Source organism: Diospyros lotus, chromosome 8 (assembly GCF_014633365.1).
Source record: "Diospyros lotus cultivar Yz01 chromosome 8, ASM1463336v1, whole genome shotgun sequence".
NCBI lineage: Eukaryota > Viridiplantae > Streptophyta > Magnoliopsida > Ericales > Ebenaceae > Diospyros > Diospyros lotus.
In genome coordinates, this window is record NC_068345.1 from 13,646,368 (window position 1) to 13,665,323 (window position 18,956).

An 18,956-nucleotide genomic window follows, 5' to 3' on the forward strand; every position below is an offset into this window, starting at 1 on the left:
AGAAAGAACCTTCCAAGCAATCATCATATCACTTTTGAGGTCCCATGTACATTTCCTCTATTCCTTCGTCCCTTGAATAGCTTCTCAGTAACTCCACCACTTTCAAATAACTTGAACTTTCTCTAGTCTTCATAGAATGATATAAAATGACCAAATCATCCAGGCATTTCCTATCTATTTATTTCTTTTGTTCAGGTTCAAATTTGCTTTTATACAAAATATTGTAGCATACTAAAGAAATAAGGAACTCTTTGATAATCTTTCTGCATCAATACGGTGTCTGTCAGATCTGGCGTCCGACAATTTGCACCGAGTTCGGTGAGAATCCAATAGAGAGTTTAGGGAGAATTAGGGAGAACAGAGAGGGAAATAGAGAAGAATTGAGAGAGAGAGAGAGAATTTGGAGGGAGAATTCAGAATACTTCAATTGTAATTTCTGGATGCCTCCAATGGGTGCGATCAGTTTGTTTATACACTAATCCCAGCGCACCAATCCCGCCAAAACAGAAGTACAACTGCATATAGCTTCTCTCTAAGTACAACCCCACATCAGCTATAACAACCCTCACGTGTACCGTTTATACATGACAACTACCCCCTCAAAAAATTTCTCGTCCTCAAGAAATGCTAATAAGGCTGGCAACTTGAGGGAATTGTCTGAGTAGGTCGAGCATGGTATTCCCACGTATTATTGTCCAGGTGGGGATTGGACCACTTTATCAGCATTTGGGTGATTGGGGCCCCATGTGTCATGTACTAGCAAGTAGGGGGGAGGATACTGTAATTAGAATGTAATAGAGGGTAAAAGTAGTATATTAACAAAGTATGCTATAAGGGGGTTGTACTAAGTTTGTTGCTGCATTGGCAGCTTGTACATTCCTAGCACATGTAAGGGGTTACCAGCACATGGGGGAGGTTAGGATCACAGCTATAAATACAGCTGATCCAGAATATACAAAAATATTATGGAATTTCTGATTTCTTTCTCTAATTCTCTCTATTAGAATGTAATAGAGGGTAAAAATAATGTAGAAAAAAGAGAAAGGGAAGCGGTATTCTCATATAATTTTATTAATATGAGCAAAAATATTTATACAAGAGATATCTTAAGAATTCTCCTAGATTTTAGTAATTATTACTACTTTGTAGGACTAAGTTACAACAAACTTAAATACAAACAAATCTAATAAAAAACTATCTAAGAAGATAAAATACAACAAGATAAATCAAAAAGATAAATTAACAGAAACGAGTAGCCCCATCACAATCAGCACACATGGTCCGGCCCAGCAGCCCATCAATCAAATAACACTAGATATTTTATCACTCCCCCTCAAGCTGGTGAATGGGTATCAGCCATTCCCAACTTGCATAGAAAATCTTCAAACCGCTTAATAGGCAACCCCTTTGTTAAAAGATCAGTTAGCTGTTGTTCAGATGGTACATAGGGAATGCAAATTAACCCATTTTCTAACTTTTCTTTGATAAAATGTCGATCTATCTCCACATGTTTGGTTCGATCATGTTGCACAAGATTATGTGCTATACTTATGGCTGACTTATTATCACAACATAATTTGATCGGCCCATGATGAGAAATCCATAGGTCTTCCAAAATAATCTTCAACCACAACAATTCACAGAGATCTAGTGCTAGTGCCCTGAACTCAGTCTTAGCACTAGATCTTTCCACGACTCCCTATTTCTTACTCCTCCATGTACTATGTTTCCCCTAAGAAACACACAATAACCCGTTGTGGAATGTCTATCAACCATAGATCCTCCATAGTCAGCATCAGTATATTCGGTAACATCTAATTCAAAACCTGATTTAAACAAAATTCCCTTACCAGGAGTAGCCTTCAGATAACATAAAATTCGTCTCACAGCTTACATAAGTTTTTTTGTGGGATTATGCATAAATTGACTAATCAAACTGACTGCAAATGCAATATCCAGTTTAGTATGAGATAAGTAAATCAACCTCCCAACCAATATCTGATATCTGCCTTTATCCACTAGTGTACAATCAGAACTAGCCATCGGTTTGCTATTGAAATCCACTAGTGTACTTGCTCATTTGCTACCCAATAACCCTATTTCCTATAATAGGTCCAGAATGTACTTTCTTTGTGACAAAAAAATCTCAGCCTTTGAGTAGGCCACTTCAATCCCCAAAAATAGTTTAAGACCCCAAGATCCTTGATCTCAAATTCCCGTGACAAATTTTCTTTAAGTTGTGCATTTTCTTCAAGATTATCCCCGGTGACTATGATGTCATCAACATATACTAAAACAGCTGTCACTCTTCTAGTACTTGAGTGTTTCAAGAAAAGTGTATGATCACCCCTACTCTGACGATAGCCCATGTGCCCTATAGCTTTAGAAAAATGATCAAACCATGCCCTCGGTGATTGTTCAAGCCCATAAAGGGCTTTCTTTAGTTTGCATACCTTTCTTGAAAACCCATTATCAAATCTAGGTGGTGGCTCCATAAATACCTCATCTTCTAGATCTCCATGCAAGAAAGCATTCTTGACATCAAATTGCTGTAACTTCTAGCTATAGTGTGCTGCTAGAGCCAATAGGATTCGCACAGTTGCCATCTTTGCCACAAGTACAAATGTTTCAAGATAATCAATGCCATAAGTCTGAGCATAACCTTTAGCAACTAACCTTCTTTTATATCTCTCTAGGGTTCCATCTGCATTATATTTTAGGTTAAAGACCCATCGATAGCCTACAACCTCGACTCCCTTTGGTCTAGTAACAATGTCCCACGTATGATTCTTTTCCAAGGCCTGCATCTCCTCCTGAATTGCTTGAATCCAATTTTTATCTTTGAAAGCCTCACTAATTGTCTTAGGGATAGGAATAGTATCCAAGGAGGTTAGGAATCCCTTATGTTTAGAGGACAAATGATGGTAAGATAGGTAGTTTGTCAAGAGATGTTGAGTGCAACTTCAGATTCCTTTTCTAAGCGAAATAGGCAGGTCCAAGTCATTAGTAAGAGGCAATGAAGTAGGTGAGGGGCAAGTGACCTCAGTACCTTGATTTGGAGGTGGTGTTGGTGCCACTGGAGACTCTGAAATGAGCTGTTGTGTCCGTCTCTTTAAGACATAAGGAGATCCCTTGAATTGAACTGGAGAGGAGGGTAGCATTGTTGAAGGCTGTTGGTTTTGAGGAACCTGTTGCTTTTGATCATCTATGGACAAAATAGATGGATCATGAATTTGAGGCTCATGAGGTGTTCAAAATTGATAGATCAAGACTAGTATCACCATGAGGGGTGTGTTTATCTTGAACGCCAGACTTAGAGAAAAATGATTGATTCTCAATAAATGTAACATCTTTGGACACACAGAATTTCTTAGTAGCTGGATGGTAACATTTATAGCCCTTTTGAGTGGGTGAGTAACCTAGGAGCACACATTTGAGAGCTCGAGGATCCAACTTACCCCTAAGATGTTTGGACACATGAACAAAGGCAATACAACCAAACACTTATGAGGAAGAGGAGTATGAAACACCACTTTAGGAAAATAGGACGACAAACATTGAACCAGACTTTGATGATTAAGGAGAGTATAAGGAACAAGATTAATCAAGTAGGCAGTAGTTAACACTGCTTCTCCCCAAAAATTCTTGGGAACAAAATGATAAAGTAGAAGAGCCCTAGTGACATCGAGTAAATGCCTCATTTTCCTTTTTGCTACTCCATTTTGTTGTGGGGTATGAACACATGACGACTCATGAATGATTCATTTTTGTTGGAAAAAAGTATGCAAGTGATGAAAGTAGTCCGTGGCATTATCAGTCCGGAATTTTTTAATTTTGATGCCAAATTGAGTAGATATCATCTTATAGAATGTAGGCAAGATAGAGCTCACAGCTACCTTATCCTTTAAGAGATACAACCATGTCATTCTTGTACAATCATCAATAAAAGTAATAAACCACCTAGCCCTAGAAAAATTGAGAATTCTAGATGATCCCCATACATCCGAATGAATCAAGTTGAATGGAATAGAGGATCATTTATTACTCAAAGGATAAAAGACTGGTGTTTAGAAAATTCACACACATCACAATGAAGACTAGATATATCTAGGTTTTTGAAATAAAGCTGGAAACATGGATTGCATTACACTAAAAGAAGGATGTCCTAAACGGTAGTGCTGAAGCCATAAAATATTAATGGAAGTTGTAGAAGTAGACTGAACAGGCTGGAAATTATTGCTGGAAGTGGTAGAAGTGGTAGATGTAGGCTGGGTAGGCTGGAAAAAATAGGAAGTAGAGGCAGGTTGCTCCCCCTCAATAGCAGAATGTGTAGTCTTTACGTAGTACAGCCCATTCCAAAGCTCAACCCCACCAATCCTCTTCCCCGAATCCAGTTCCTGAAACTCACACTTGTTAGGTGAAAACACAACACAGCAATTCAGATCCTTGGTTAATTGGTGGACAGATATCAAATTGTTAGAAAGATTGGGCACATGAAGAACATGGGAAATAGGTAATGAAGGGTTGAGGTTCATATTACCACGACCAGCTATAGGGATAGCCTCTCCATTGACTACTGTTATCTTCTCGGATTTGTTCACTGGTGTATAAGAGCTAAGGCCATTCATGTCAAAGGTCATATGATTGGTGGCTCAAGATGTCATGACCCTAGGAGCAATAAAGGGACATTATTGTAATAGGGTATAATAGTTAGTTAGGGATATTTTACAAGTTGTTAGAAGCACATGGGTGTTGTTATGATATTGTTAGAAATTAGTTAAGTATCTAGCTCATCTAGCTATGCCTATAAAAAGGCCAATTGTAAGTGGAGAGAGGACATGCTGAAATTGATAATGAATCTCTATTTTCCTCACTAAATTTCTCTCCATTCTCCCTCTCATTTCTCTTAACTTTCTCCCTAATTCTGTTCAATATCCCCCTTCATTTCTTCTTTGTTCTTCCCCAAATTCCTTCCAATTCCTTCTAAGACCCTAACTAAATCCTAGGGTCATGACAAATGGTATCAGAGCAGTCCATCCTTGGCTGTGGTTTTGATTCGAGTTCCGACGGTGATTATCGGTGAGTTCCGACGATGATTATAGGCTGCTAATTTCCGATCAAAGGAGAGCAAGCAGTTTCGACTCGAAACTGTACGTGGATTCCGTTTGAAAAGACGGATTCCTCTGACTTCTTTGCTGGTGAGTTCTGACACCCTAGGCTGCTAATTTCCAAGTCGGGAGGCGTTTGAGGCGAGAATATAAGGCTTGGCAGCAGGCGAGCCAGGAAGTCGCGACTGGTGTAGGAGTTCCAAGAGATCGCGGTTGTGTAGCAGGGTTTGGCTAGAAGGCAACGAAGGAAGGGTGGTCTACGACCACTGAAGTGCGACTATTGAGGCGAGCTTGAGTCCGTCGGAGGTGAAGCAGATGACCCAGAGAGTTGCTACCAGATCGATAAGCTTCCTGTAGGCACGGTAAGGACTACTAGAAACCAACAACAACACTAATAAGCACACAGCACTAGAAGACTTGGCACTGGAAGAATGATGAAGAGAACAAGCTACTGTGTCACAGTCACAACCCTCCCGAACACAAACACGAATGAAATGCACGAACAAACTGGAGTAGTTGGAGGTGAAAGGTCAGTGAACGTGCCTTCACGCGTTGGCATGTGGGGTCGGAGGCAAATTGGCGACGATGCATGGGGACTCTGACAGTGGCGGGTCTCCGGTGGTCGACCGATATGATGAAGGCGAACCCAATGGTGATGGTGGTGCTGGTAGGCGGTGGCCGGACAGTGGTGTTCTAACTTCGACAGTGATGGTGCAATGAAGGCACTTGAACAGATTGAAGCGATAGTTCAATGAAGGCATTAGGGTTTACCATACCAGCCTATTAATGAGGCTCTGATACCATATAGAAAAAAGAGAAAGGGAAGCAGTATTCTCATATAATTTTATTGATATGAGCAAAAATATTTATACAAGAGATACCTTAAGAATTCTCCTAGATTTTAGAGATTATATTCCTACTTTGTAGGATTAGGTTACAACAAACTTAAATACAAACAAATCTAATAAAAAACTACCTAAGAAGATAAAATAAACTAACTAAGAAGATAAAATACAACAACAAGATAAATCAAAAAAATAAATTAACAGAAATGAGCAGCCCCATCACAATTAGCACACCTGGCCCGGTCCAACAGCCCATCAATCAAATAACACTGGATATTTTATCAAGTATATTAGCAAAGTATGCTATAAGGGCGTTGTACTAAGTTTGTTGTTGCATTTTACATTCCTAGGACATATGTAAGCGGTTACCTACACATGGAGGAGGTTAGGATCAACTATAAATACAGTTGATCACCTCTCACGAAATATATGAAAATATTCTGGAATTTTTTATTTCTTTCTCTAATTATCTCTTCCTCCCTCGTCTCTATCTTCTTCTCTCCCTAAATTCTTTCTCGTTTCCCCCTAATTCTCTCTTGATCCTTCTATTGATTGAGAATTATTAGTCAAATCCTCTGAGAGCTGATAGTTTGGTATCAGAGCAATGCTCTTGGGCGACAATCAGATCATTGAAATTCATTGCCATGGCCAATGGAACAAGGATGAAACAAATGGAGTCTGTTGTATTTTGAGAGGAAAAAGTATTCTATGTTTTGTTATTCACAATGTGGTATACACACACACACACACACCAATGTACAAGGTACAGCCACGGGACAACATATCTTCCTAATACATATGTAAAACACTATCTAGCATATATATAATTAGGGAGAATTAGGGAGAACAAAGAGGGAAATAGAGAAGAATAGAGAGAGAGAGAGAGAATTTGAAGGGAGAATTCAAAATACTTCAATTGTAATTTCTAGATGCCTCCAATGGGTGGGATTAGTTTGTTTATATACTAATCCTAGCGCACCAATCCCGTCAAAACGAAAGTACAACTATATATAGCTTCTCTCTAATTACAACCCCACATCTGCTATAACTATCCTCACGTGTACCGTCTATACAAGCAATAGGTACATGATAGTGGCATGTATTATACTAACAGCATGCTTGGTAGAGGGGATTGGCTTACTTAATCCTACCCCTAAGACTTATCCCTTGTTTGGTGCAACGCAAGGATTAGGCTTAGTTAATCCTCGAGACAAGTTAGTCCCATGGGGGAGGGATTAATTTGTCCCACCCCTCCCCATGGGACAAATTAATCCCGCTAGCTCCAATGATGAAAATGCCCCTTTACTAAAATCAAGGAAAGCTATGATTCAATTTTGTAATTAATAAATGAGGGGTATTACGGTATTTTTCAAGGTAATCCCATATTTACACCTTCTTCAAACCAAATAGGGGGCAAGTATTACCTCGAGTAATGCCTCCCATACCAAACATGGTCTCACTTTATTTAATCCCATCACTAATTTATTCCATCCTTAACTTAGTTCCATCACAAAATAATCCGTGTACCAAACGTCTTGTAAGTTTGTGTTCTAAAACATGAATGAATGTTCTCTAGATTCTGAGAATGAAAGCGACTATGTTGTAGTTATAGATCCGCTGACTAAAATTATCTTCCCTTGCTTTCTTATATTATTTTTTTTTTTTTTAATTTTTGTAGGTTCAATGCAGGCTATAACTTACCAAGTACACTTCTTTTTTCTTTTTTGGCTGGCAGGTTATAAGTACTCAGTCTCTGTGTTTTTCACATCTCCCTTGATGTCATGAACCCTTTCCAAATTCTAATATGATATTCTCAGCTTGTCAAGGTTTGATGAAACCACTAGGTATATTCACAAATAACTAACTTGTGGTGTTTTAGGTACACTGTCTTGCAAGAGAATTTACATAACATGGGATCTATGTCCTGCAATTGCTTCCTCCAAATAATACCGCAATATGGCTTTTGCCAGGCACTAACTTGATTAATAACGATAAAAAAGACAGAAGTGCAGTAGTTTGTCAGAGATTGAAGCACAGTAATCCTTTGAAGGCAATACCTATCTTCACCAATGCAGTAAATCCACTCCCCTTTGGGTGATACACAAGCTGCAACGAAATCGCCACCTTCTCTTTTACCAGACGAGAAGCTCTTTACGACCTGTAATAAAAAGATAAGAGAAATAAATCATAATCATACAGACTTTCTTATGGTCCGTAAACCAAAAACACAGATAAATATGAAACACAATAATTTGCTTTAAGGCAAGGCCCATCTAATCAGAACAAATGCTATCCACTAATAATGTTTTCCAGGTACAAAGGAAAACGGAGGTAGGGAGGTTCTGTAATCCATCATTTTACTCTTAAGTACAAACCATGTTAAAGACACTTTTGGCTGCTGTCAGGTCCTGAAATAAAATATTACCTATATATATATCCTGAATCCAGTCTATAGGGCATCATTCAAAAGCCATATCAAGCCAAATATGGATAAGGCAGTCTTAAATATTCCCTTTAAGACATGAACAACCACACAAGTCTCAAAAGAAAGGGAGAAGCACCCACCATTGGCAGACACCACTTTGACAAAGGCAAGAGCAAACAAGTTAGGAAATGACTCCCTGTAAGGTGACTCTCCCCACAGTATCCTCCAGAAACCTCACTCTCATCCCAACCCTGATTCAAGCTCAAGTTAGGAAAATGGGAGGAGAGGGCTTGTTTCCAGAGCTGATACTTCAGTCCATGTAACCCAGGGTAAATTAATCCAAAGGAAGCTCAAGGTTCTGCATTTCTCCGAAAATATATAGAAGATTACAATGTTATGTTTGCATAGTCGTGTGAAATAATTAATTAAGAAAACCATTGTCCACCTGTCAAAGATATAATATAAACTCTTTACATTTAAATGTTCAATAAGAAATTAATAACTTAGGGCTCACTTGACACAACTTCCACTTTTTTCTTTCTATTTTCATTTCCATTATCTTGCAAATAAAGACAAGAGATGGCATTTGACTGATTGTTTTCTCTTTTAAAAGTTCCGAAAATTTTTGAAAACAAAGTAAAAAAGTATCTGCACATTTTTTATTTTGTTTTCAACCTTCTTAGCTGGAGGAGTTGCTAGGACACCATCCACTCACTAGGAGTCACCAGACAACTCCCAGAATAGCCCCAGAAATTTCCAGAGCTTGGCGACCACCACTGATGGTCACCAGAGTCCAAGGACTCCACCTACAGTGGGAAGGAGGAAAAGAAAAAAAAAAATTAAGAACAAAACTAAAAACAAACAAAAATTATCAAACATGTTTTTACTTCTTAAAATGAAAATGCAAACTAAACAAAGACAGCCTTGATAGCAAGGATAAAATTGCTCCTTTGCGATTGGAAGTTCAAAAGTTCGAGTTGTGAAAATAACTTCGCAAAGTTAAGGGTGAAATTCCATACAGAAACAATCCTCCCTTGACTTCTGCAAATTGGGGAACGTTGTGCCCTAGGAATGCCCTTAAAATGATAACTGAACAGAATATGTAAAAATTAGAACTGAAAATAGAAAATTAGAAGTTCTAATCAAATCCTGGCTTAAAAATCACTGCATATCTTTATTCTACACCTAGCCATAAATGTGCCCTTGTGCTGGAGCCTGGAGCTATAAAATGAACCAAGCAATGTGAGCTTGACTAACTACACACTTGGTCTATAGCCACTCGCTACCTTGGAACTTTCTTGATATGGCTAAAACTCAGCAAACAAGGTTATACTCTAGGAAGCATAGGCTCTATAAGACATGAAAAAATCACAAACAAGAAAATGACAACACAGCAATTTGAAAAAACAAAGGAGTTAAAGACATTGCATCACCTTGACATGCCAATCAAAGAATATAAATTTAATGTTGTTACACATTAATATATTATATAATATAAAAATAGTAAGAAATTATTTTTGCATATTTTAAACACCAAAATGAAGTGTGAAAAGAATCCCTACCAAAACAAGTTAGAAATTTTTAGCTTTAACATTCTTGACATTAGAAAGATTTAAAAGAGGAAGTTGTAACAGAAATTAACATTATATTTAGTTTACAATAGATTCTTCAACTTATTTGTGAAACTTGCAACATTTTTTAGTTTTGTTCAAATCATGGGCACACATGCCCCCATTATCAGCTTGCGTGTCTTCAAGTATTCAAGAAGTATCCAACTCTAGGAAAAGATGGACACATGTTCAGACAAGGCAAGCATTCAAAAGTAGCCTATGAGGTCTGTGTTTGACAACATATATCACCACATAAATTGTATGCTTATTAGTGTAAATGCTGCTCTACAAATCTGTAGAAGAACCATGATTGGCTCAACTCTATAAAAGCATTATGAGATGGAGTCGAAAGACAAACAAGCACCACTTTGCTCAACTCAGCTCATTTCCAGCCCTAACACAGATTGCTCAGCTAAATTACAGGCCATTCCTCAAAGGAATCTGTCGTGAATCAAGGCTGTGATTATGTGTGATTGGTCAAATATTTAAAGACTGTAACAATCCCACAATTTATGGGATTGATTACTAATCCCAATCAATCCCACAATCTATGGGATTGATTATAATCAACCTTAATTGTTGGGATTGATTGATTGATGTAAATTAGTAATTGATGTAATTAGGATTCCTTATTTTTTCCTTAGTTATAGGGATTTGATTGATTTCTTTCTCCTATATATATTGTACTCAAGTGGAAGTGGAAAATATACCAAGTTTTCAGTTTTCTTCTACAGAATCATTCAAGATTTTTAAATATCTGTTGCCATTCCATTTTTCTTTGAATGGGGTGAAAATATTATTTTGCCACCTTTTCCTAAGCTTCTGGGCAACGCAAAAGTTACAATTGATTAGGATGGTTGTATTCAAGCCTGCTCTGACAATGTTTTCAGTCTGGAAGTACAATTCTAAATCTCTCAACAAGTAGGCTCCTAAAATAAAATAGACCAGCAGACAAGACTTGGTTTACTTCCCCATCATTCAGTTAGTATAAGAGTTTCAAGAACATGCACTGATGAATTCTTGCCAATGAGGACAAGTGCTCCTCAAATTCTAAGAAATAAGTATACTTCACTTATCATTTAATTATGCAAAGATAGAACTAATAGCTAGACAGGGTGGCACATTTAGTTCTTTTATCTGCATAATCACAAATCCTTTGAAGTGGGGAAATTTCATGTAAGCAAGTCCAAAATTTTCTTCTTTTGATAATAAAGCTCAGCAAGTTAAACATTTCAGTATCTTACTTGGTAAGATGCTTGACGAAATTGACAAATTCATTAGCGGTTTATACATTTCCCATTATGTAAACAAATAAGAAATAGAAAATGTAAATAGAATGTTGTTACTTCTCCCTATCTTAATAAAAAAAGAATTTTAAATGTTACTAGGGCACTATCTTGCCCAGATTTTCATAAGCATACCTGTCCTTGAAGGGTCATGAGGTATATTGATGACGTCTTGTTACATACGATTATGTGATCTGTGGTTTTAGGGAACAGATGAACAGAATTCACAGATGCATCGCCCCCCTACATGAATATAAAGAGTGAGGACAAAAAAGTCAACTATTACTGATACGTGAAGTCAAAGCAGTTCTTCTGTAATAATGGATGAGTTGCAGTAGAGAACAATACCCTTAAAGGAGGTGGTGGCTTAAATGTGTGCAGACAGTCTGTAGTCTTCACATCCCAAACCTAAACAAAGGATATATGTATCATTACTCAAACAGGAGGATGAAGAATCTTCCTTTAGTTCTAAAACAATGATGAGTTAGTCATCAGGGCACTTACTTTGACAGTGCAGTCGCTGGATGCAGTAATGACACGGGCTCCATCACTAGTAAAGATAGCATCATTTACATAGGAACTATGCCCACGAAATTCCTTTAATAATTTCCCTGACTTCAGGCCATGGATTCTAGACCAAACACAAAAAAATATATTACTGAATTAGCCAAAAAGGATTACAGACTGTCTGTAAATAATCAATATTATGAAACTCTTAAATCGAAAGCAGATATCAGTTTAAGGCTGGAAATATTCATCCAGAATTTGGGAACAAGTTAACAGAATACACAAGCATACGGATAATATAAACTAAAAATTATAATAAATCATGTGTACTAGTAGCACTATGACACCAAATAGATTGTCACAGCAGTTAATGAGTCAAATGTTCAACCAAACCTTGCAGTGCTGTCAAAAGATGTGCTTAGTAGCTGACTTCCATCCCGAGAGAAAACAAGACTGGTGACACCCTGGGAATGCGCACGTTCAAGACGGCGCAAGCACTGACCAGTTCTTATGCGCCAAACCTAAAACAATAATTTAGATTAATCAAAATTACTATTTCTATTGCCAGAGTGCCAGAATCAATAAATTGCATATTTCATCAAAGTTAGACAGGGATCATATATGACATTACAACAAAAGAGATTAATCATGTACACAAATAACACCAAAACAAATATAAGGTAATGAATTTCTAAAGGAACAGTAAGTTTCAATGGGTTATCTCTAATGTTTTTTGAACCCATATAAATCAGGCAACTTGACTAGATAGACCAGCAATTTGATCTTGTGAGAGAAATTGTGATAGAAGACAAGTATCCATAATGAAGTTCACTTCTGCAGGGCACACCAAAATTCTCTGTAAAAATGATAATTGCTCTGTTCGGCAAACTGTTAGTGCCCATTTAAACGTTAACATAGTGGAACTGAAATGCATGGACACTTCTACCTATGTATTGTTTATAGGTCAATTAGCAACATACATCCAAAGTTGTCCTATGCTTTTCTAAATTAATTCTAATCAGGGATACACATAGTATGTTTGAAAAAAAGACAACTTCGATAAGAAAGCAAAAACATTGGAAATTGGCAAATACTTATCTTTGTCTTTCTTTCTTCTACATTTTAGAAGTTTGAAGGAAAATCTTCCAAGATGAGAGCATAAGTGAGATGAGAATATTATGGTAGATGTATAACCATACAAAATTAGACAATAAGAAATGAGATTATACGTAGTAAGGTTGGACTAATGTCTATAAAGATAAGATGAGGGAGACATGATTAAAATGGTTTGGACATGTGAGACGAAGACCAATAGAAGCACCTAAAAGCCAAGGGAATGAAATGAAGGAAATTTGTAGCAAAAGAGAAAGACAGAGACCAAAAAATACTTTATTGGAAGCCCTTATACATTACATAGGATATAATGGCCTTACAAAGGATACAACCATAGATAGAACTGGTGAAGATCTAGAATTCATCTAGCCAGCCCCACCTAGTGGCATTAAGGTTTGTGATTGTTGTTTATATCAAAACTTTGCCCTTGCCTTTCATAACAAGCAAAATAGATTGAAACCATTCACGAAAGTTGGTTTCATTGAGATTGTGTTAGGTGATTTGAAGAGAATGAAAATCAAGGGCTGATATGCGATTAGTTGTAGTAGAAATAATAGGAGCAATGGAAGAGTTTGCTGAAAAAGAGTTAGTTTCTGCCATAAAGAACTAATATTGTGGTTCGGAAAAAAAAAAGACTGATGAACTGAATGTCAGACCAGCGTCAAGCCTGGCTCACCATGAACAATAATTTTGGAAGAAATTACTTGATTTCTTACCTCTAGCAATCAACTGTACAGAACATATATAACAAGAGATCTTTCTATCTTAGGCTATACATAATAGGAAACTACAAAATACAAGAATAAGAAACTTAGGCTATGCAAGAATAGGAAACTACCAAAAAACTAAAATAGAAAGTTGACCTAAGATAATTCCTTTGATTACTCCTTTAATTTGGGGATTTAATATTTTCAATCATTCCCTCTAAATCAGGTATTGATTTCTGGATTCCAACAGACCATTTCCTCAAAACCTTCTTTAAATTAATTCAAATTGGGTATAATCATTTCAACACCAGAAACCATCAAAACCTACCCATGAAACTTTTTCAAATACAATCTTTTAGTTAGCCACATTGCTAATTCTAATAGAGAAACCTATGCTACCTCGTATGCAAATTGTTAGGTACATGAAACAAATTAACTTCCATTGTTTCATTTTCATTTTCTATTTTTTCCTTTTTTTTTTCTTTTCTCCCCAAAAATCCAAGATTAAAACAGATTCAAACCTCAGCGATTTCTTTGAATTGATAAATTCATAATTTCCTGATCAAGTATAGCATGTTCCAAGACATCCATATCAATTCATAGATTGCTAGGCCCTTCATGTTTTGTGGTTACTTTGAGAGAGCATGCTCATTCAAAAGCATCTTGTAGAACCCTCATCATCCAAGAGCGAACTCCTTCTGAAAGTAATTTCAAAGTAAAAGAATTCCAACCGTAAAGCACATTTAAATTAGTTTTGATAGAACTGATGACAATTAATCCCTCTAGCCTCAAAAAGATGCAAATCATTTATTTAGGACAAAAAACATATCAAGGACTTTGTGTAACTTCGTATTTTTGGTTTCCTTTTCTTTCACTTGCCATGGGCCAGGGGGGTTGAAATCAGGGAATAGCTTTTCTTTCTACTCAACCAAACACTTAGGACTAAAATAAGTTTACAGATGCTATTAATTTAAATATGAGAATATAAAACTGACTTTTGAAGCTGCAGTACATGTATTTAAAACTCACTTTGATTTTCCCATCTTGGGATCCAGATGCCAGCATCTCAGAATCCCTACTAAAATCAACACAAAGCACTGCATCATCATGCATCATAAATGTTTCCTGTAAAAGCAAAAGGCATCTAATAATAAATAACAACATCAACTATTCTAACACCACTAAACAATTGAAGAAAGCACAAACTTGACATTATAAAGCCATGCCATAAGTAACCATCTTTTTTATAACAGCTGTTTGATGAACTAACACATGCTATTACATCTACAGTCTCTCAAAGAAAAATGAACTAACAAAATTATTATCAAAATAGCACCACATACAACAGTAAGCTAGTTTGTGAAGGTGCACAAATGATGCTGAAAAAAAAAACCTCAGCTTGTCTTTCTCCATAAAAGGAATCCATAGTTATTCAAGTTAAAAATAAATGTTAAGTGATCTTGAAACAAAAAGTAGCCAACACATCTAGATTTGGAGTTGCAAGGCACAGCTCCCATTGACAAAAGTGATAAATGAGTGTAAACACAATGATAATGGAAAATATTATATCTGGTGTGGATCATACAACTCAATTACAAAACTTTGTAAAATGACTGCTTCAGAGCTAATTATGTATGGCACAATTACCAGTAACTCAATCCCAAGTTTGAATACAGACACTGATGCCTCCCTGATGCCATATATTTTGGACAGAGTTTCAAAGGAGGGGAATAAGGATATTGTTGAATTGTTAACTACCCTTTCATCTAAAACTTAAGCTGTTAGATAAAGGGCTAACTTCATCTTTACGTTGTTATTTTTGCTATCAATAGATACAAGAGCTTAACTAAGATATATCTTTTTGACAAGAAGTTGAAAGAATCATCAGAAGAAATGAATTACTTTTTAAGCTCTAGTTTCTTTTCTTTATTGAGGGGATACGTACCAAAAGAAATCAGAACAGAAGTGTTATCCTGTGGATCCAAATTAAATATCAAAGACCAAGAAGCTATATTTATTATTAATATTATCATTATGGAGACCAATAAACTACATTGGAGTAACCCCTTATGAGTTTTCCAATATCAATGGGTTGATTGTTTCATTACTGCACTTTCCAGAGGAATAATTTCTGGCAGTTGCCTATTGAATTGTTAAAAAGAAAAATAAGGTTCTCAAGTTAAAGACTAAGGGCACTGTTGAAAAATGTAAAAAATCTATGCAACAGGTCATCAGCAGTGCAAATGTTCAACTACTTGCAAGAATCTTACAGAATCAATTAAATATTGAGGAAAATATATGTACATGAGCACAGTAACACACTAATGGTCAAGGGCATTAGGTGGGATAAGAATGGAAAGTCAGAACCAAACAAGACTTGTTGATGTGGATTTGCAACATTCTGGATAATCAAACTGTGTCATGTTTGATTTTGCTGTCAGTTTTTATGAGTTCATTTTTATTATTTTGTGTTTGTTTTAGCCAACCAGGCATAGTAGGATAAAGGATTCATATACTGTTGTGCTTGTTCACATTTTTTGTTAAAAAATAGAAAATAAACATTCCATCTGATAATGTTGTTGTTTTTAAAATTTTGAAAATAAAACCGAAAATGATGTTTGATAAAAATATGGTGTAGTTTATCAGATGACTAAAAATCTTTTCCAGAAATTTGTGTTTCGTAATTTTGTTCAATCAAGAAGCTGTGACTGGTCAGTCATAGAGGTTGGGTTGATAAAGAAGGTGTGGCAATTCAATCATCAGAAGTTGGATTAAAGAAAAGGGTAGTTGATTGGAAACAAAAATATGAATAAGGAAACACCATTTCAGTGTTTCATTTAAAGTGCTTCCTTTCTCTCCAAAAAACTGAAAACTGTGTTCATTTTTTTGAAAAGGAAAACAAGCACCAAACACCCTCTTTTTGGACTTTTTCCCGAAAAGGTGAAACTGAAAACAGAAAATTGAATAAGGGAGTAAAATCAAATGAGCCAACATTTTTCTAAATGACCTAGATTGGCCACTGTATGGAGGCAGCTGCACAGAAAATTAAAGATGAAATAAAATTATGCATGTATAAGATGTTAATTTTTAAGCATAAAGAATCATGGAACATCATGTTCCAATTTCAGGTTCTCGTACACATCCAGCATGCACCTGGCATATAAAGTGACAATATGGCTCTAAGCCTTAACTAATGCAGATACTGCATTGTATAATCCAATAAAATTACTAATGAATCAAATAAAAAGTGTTGTACCTGCAAATTCACCAATATACAAGCCACGAACTAAAAAAAATTACCACCACTGAGAGCAGAAAATAGCTGCAACCAAGGTCCTCAGGGATTCCTTTAATCTAAAGTTTACTCTTAATAAGTGCAGCATCAAGAATTTAACATGAATATACTTTTCATGATAATAAATTTTATAGCAGAAGCAGTTGTTGGATAATTATGACTTATTTTGAGCAATTTTCTGTGGAAAAAATAGAAATTGCCAGTGTCTTAAATTAGCAAACACCAATACTCCAAAGTTAGATTAATTAGCAAAGATAACCAACTGAAGCAAGAATTTTAAAAAAGAAAACGAAAAGAGGCATCCATAGTGCATGAGGCATGATGCCTTCTGCGGATTGGGAAAGGGTCATAAGTATATGCAGCCTTCCCTTTGCTTTTCTTTTAAAGAAAAAAAAGAAAAAGAGAGAGAGAGAGATCATTTCCACAATTCAAACTCATGACCTTTTTCCGACAGCAAAGGAGCAACTCTACCATTACTACAAAGGCTCGCCTTCTCAATTGAAACAAGAATAATATTCCAAAAAAGGAAGGTAAGTTGCAATTGTTAAAACAAGAGGGCTCCAAAGAAAGGAATATGATTGTTTAAATTAAGAGATTTAAACTCTACAATAAGTATAGTACAACTGAGAACACACCACATATAGCTTGGCATGGCAAAGATCATAAGGCCAGATGTGTGATGAATGTAAAGTTGTCAAGTTACAGGATTCATTACAAAGTCCATACAAGTAGCAAAAATCTGTGCTATAAAGCTAGCTGCCAACAAGGACAAAAATAGCAATATCAGATCATGGACCTAATCTGAACATAAAATGAGAGATGCAATGAAAATATTAGGCTCATAAGTAACATGGACTAGTACCCATAAAAGGAAGTGGCATATTGACAACTTCAAGAATAACTCTATCAATGAGAAAGACCAAAGTCATCTGAGCTACCATTGCAAGTAGTAGCATCTAGCTTAACTAGAAGTCTTCTCCTGATTAAAGAATGACAGAAGGACTAACACATCCATCTTAAGCAATTCAAAGAAATCAGTTAGTTGAGTTAACAGATTCAGCAAAATGCTTCATTCAGTGCAATGCAATGATTCTGCACAGGGATGATTAAAGATGTATAAACACACTGTTTCATTTAGTAGAATGGTTCAATTTAACATTTTCCTTGAAGAGGTAAACCAGTTTGATCATGTCCTGATGACAAAATACAAAAGGTATCTACATATTGTAGCAGAATATTAGCACAATTAAAAAAGCAAATCAATGGAAACAAACAGTACTCACATCAGCTTGGTACTGAAGGTCCTTCTTTAGTTTCCCACTTATGTGGTCCCAGACCTGGTATGAACTGAAGTGAGAAAGCATCTAAATAACACCAACAATTTTTTTAGCTGTATGATAGGCAATCTTTAATCATGTATACCATACCTCAATAAATCCGTCAACAGAGCAAGAAACAAGAAACTGTCCATCCGGTGAGAACCTAGCACATTCAGGATGACTTTTTTTTCCAAACTGCAGCACCCGTCACAAGAAACCATGATTTGATAAGTTTGGGAACTAGAGCTAACAACAAAATCATGAAGGATAAACTACATAGGAACTATTAATCTAGAATGTTTTAAAGAATAAGAATTTACTAAACATAGATCATAATCTGTTTTCCTTTCCCTTAGTTCTGATAAATTGTCTAGTCTAATATTATTCTATTAGAGCAGCTCAAGTAAAAATCGGAATCTCTCAAAACCATAAATTCATTCAAGATCAAAGAATTATCCATCAATGTGATAAAAGCACGTTATTAATGCTTTTCACAGTACCTGACCACAAAAAGGCTTAAAATTCTTTATGGCAGTTATTATGGCATACTGCATGCTCTCAGTTCTCTTATTAGTATTTCTGGAAACTTAGTGCTCTATTGACCCAATAGAATTAACGAAAAAGCCTTGTATTCCAACACGAAGGAAAGATTTGAAACTTATAAAGAGAGACCATGTAGCATGAAATCAAGATAAACCATGGCAAAAATAAGCCACAAAAGTAGGACAGAAATACATTGTT

At 36.1% G+C, this 18,956-nt stretch overlaps 1 protein-coding gene across 1 annotated transcript in view; it reads right to left on the minus strand.

Annotated features, from left to right (window-relative positions):
• LOC127807524 (suppressor of mec-8 and unc-52 protein homolog 1) overlaps positions 1-18,956 on the minus strand; it is a 110,255-nt gene that overhangs the window by 4,008 nt on the left and 87,291 nt on the right. Inside the window, exons 7-14 of the mRNA XM_052345432.1 lie at positions 18,324-18,410; positions 18,180-18,233; positions 14,631-14,726; positions 12,175-12,302; positions 11,779-11,905; positions 11,623-11,682; positions 11,410-11,517; positions 8,011-8,111 (exon numbers count right to left, since the gene is read on the minus strand). Coding sequence (XP_052201392.1) covers positions 8,011-8,111; positions 11,410-11,517; positions 11,623-11,682; positions 11,779-11,905; positions 12,175-12,302; positions 14,631-14,726; positions 18,180-18,233; positions 18,324-18,410 — 761 coding nt within the window. The remainder of the gene's footprint in view (positions 1-8,010; positions 8,112-11,409; positions 11,518-11,622; positions 11,683-11,778; positions 11,906-12,174; positions 12,303-14,630; positions 14,727-18,179; positions 18,234-18,323; positions 18,411-18,956) is intronic.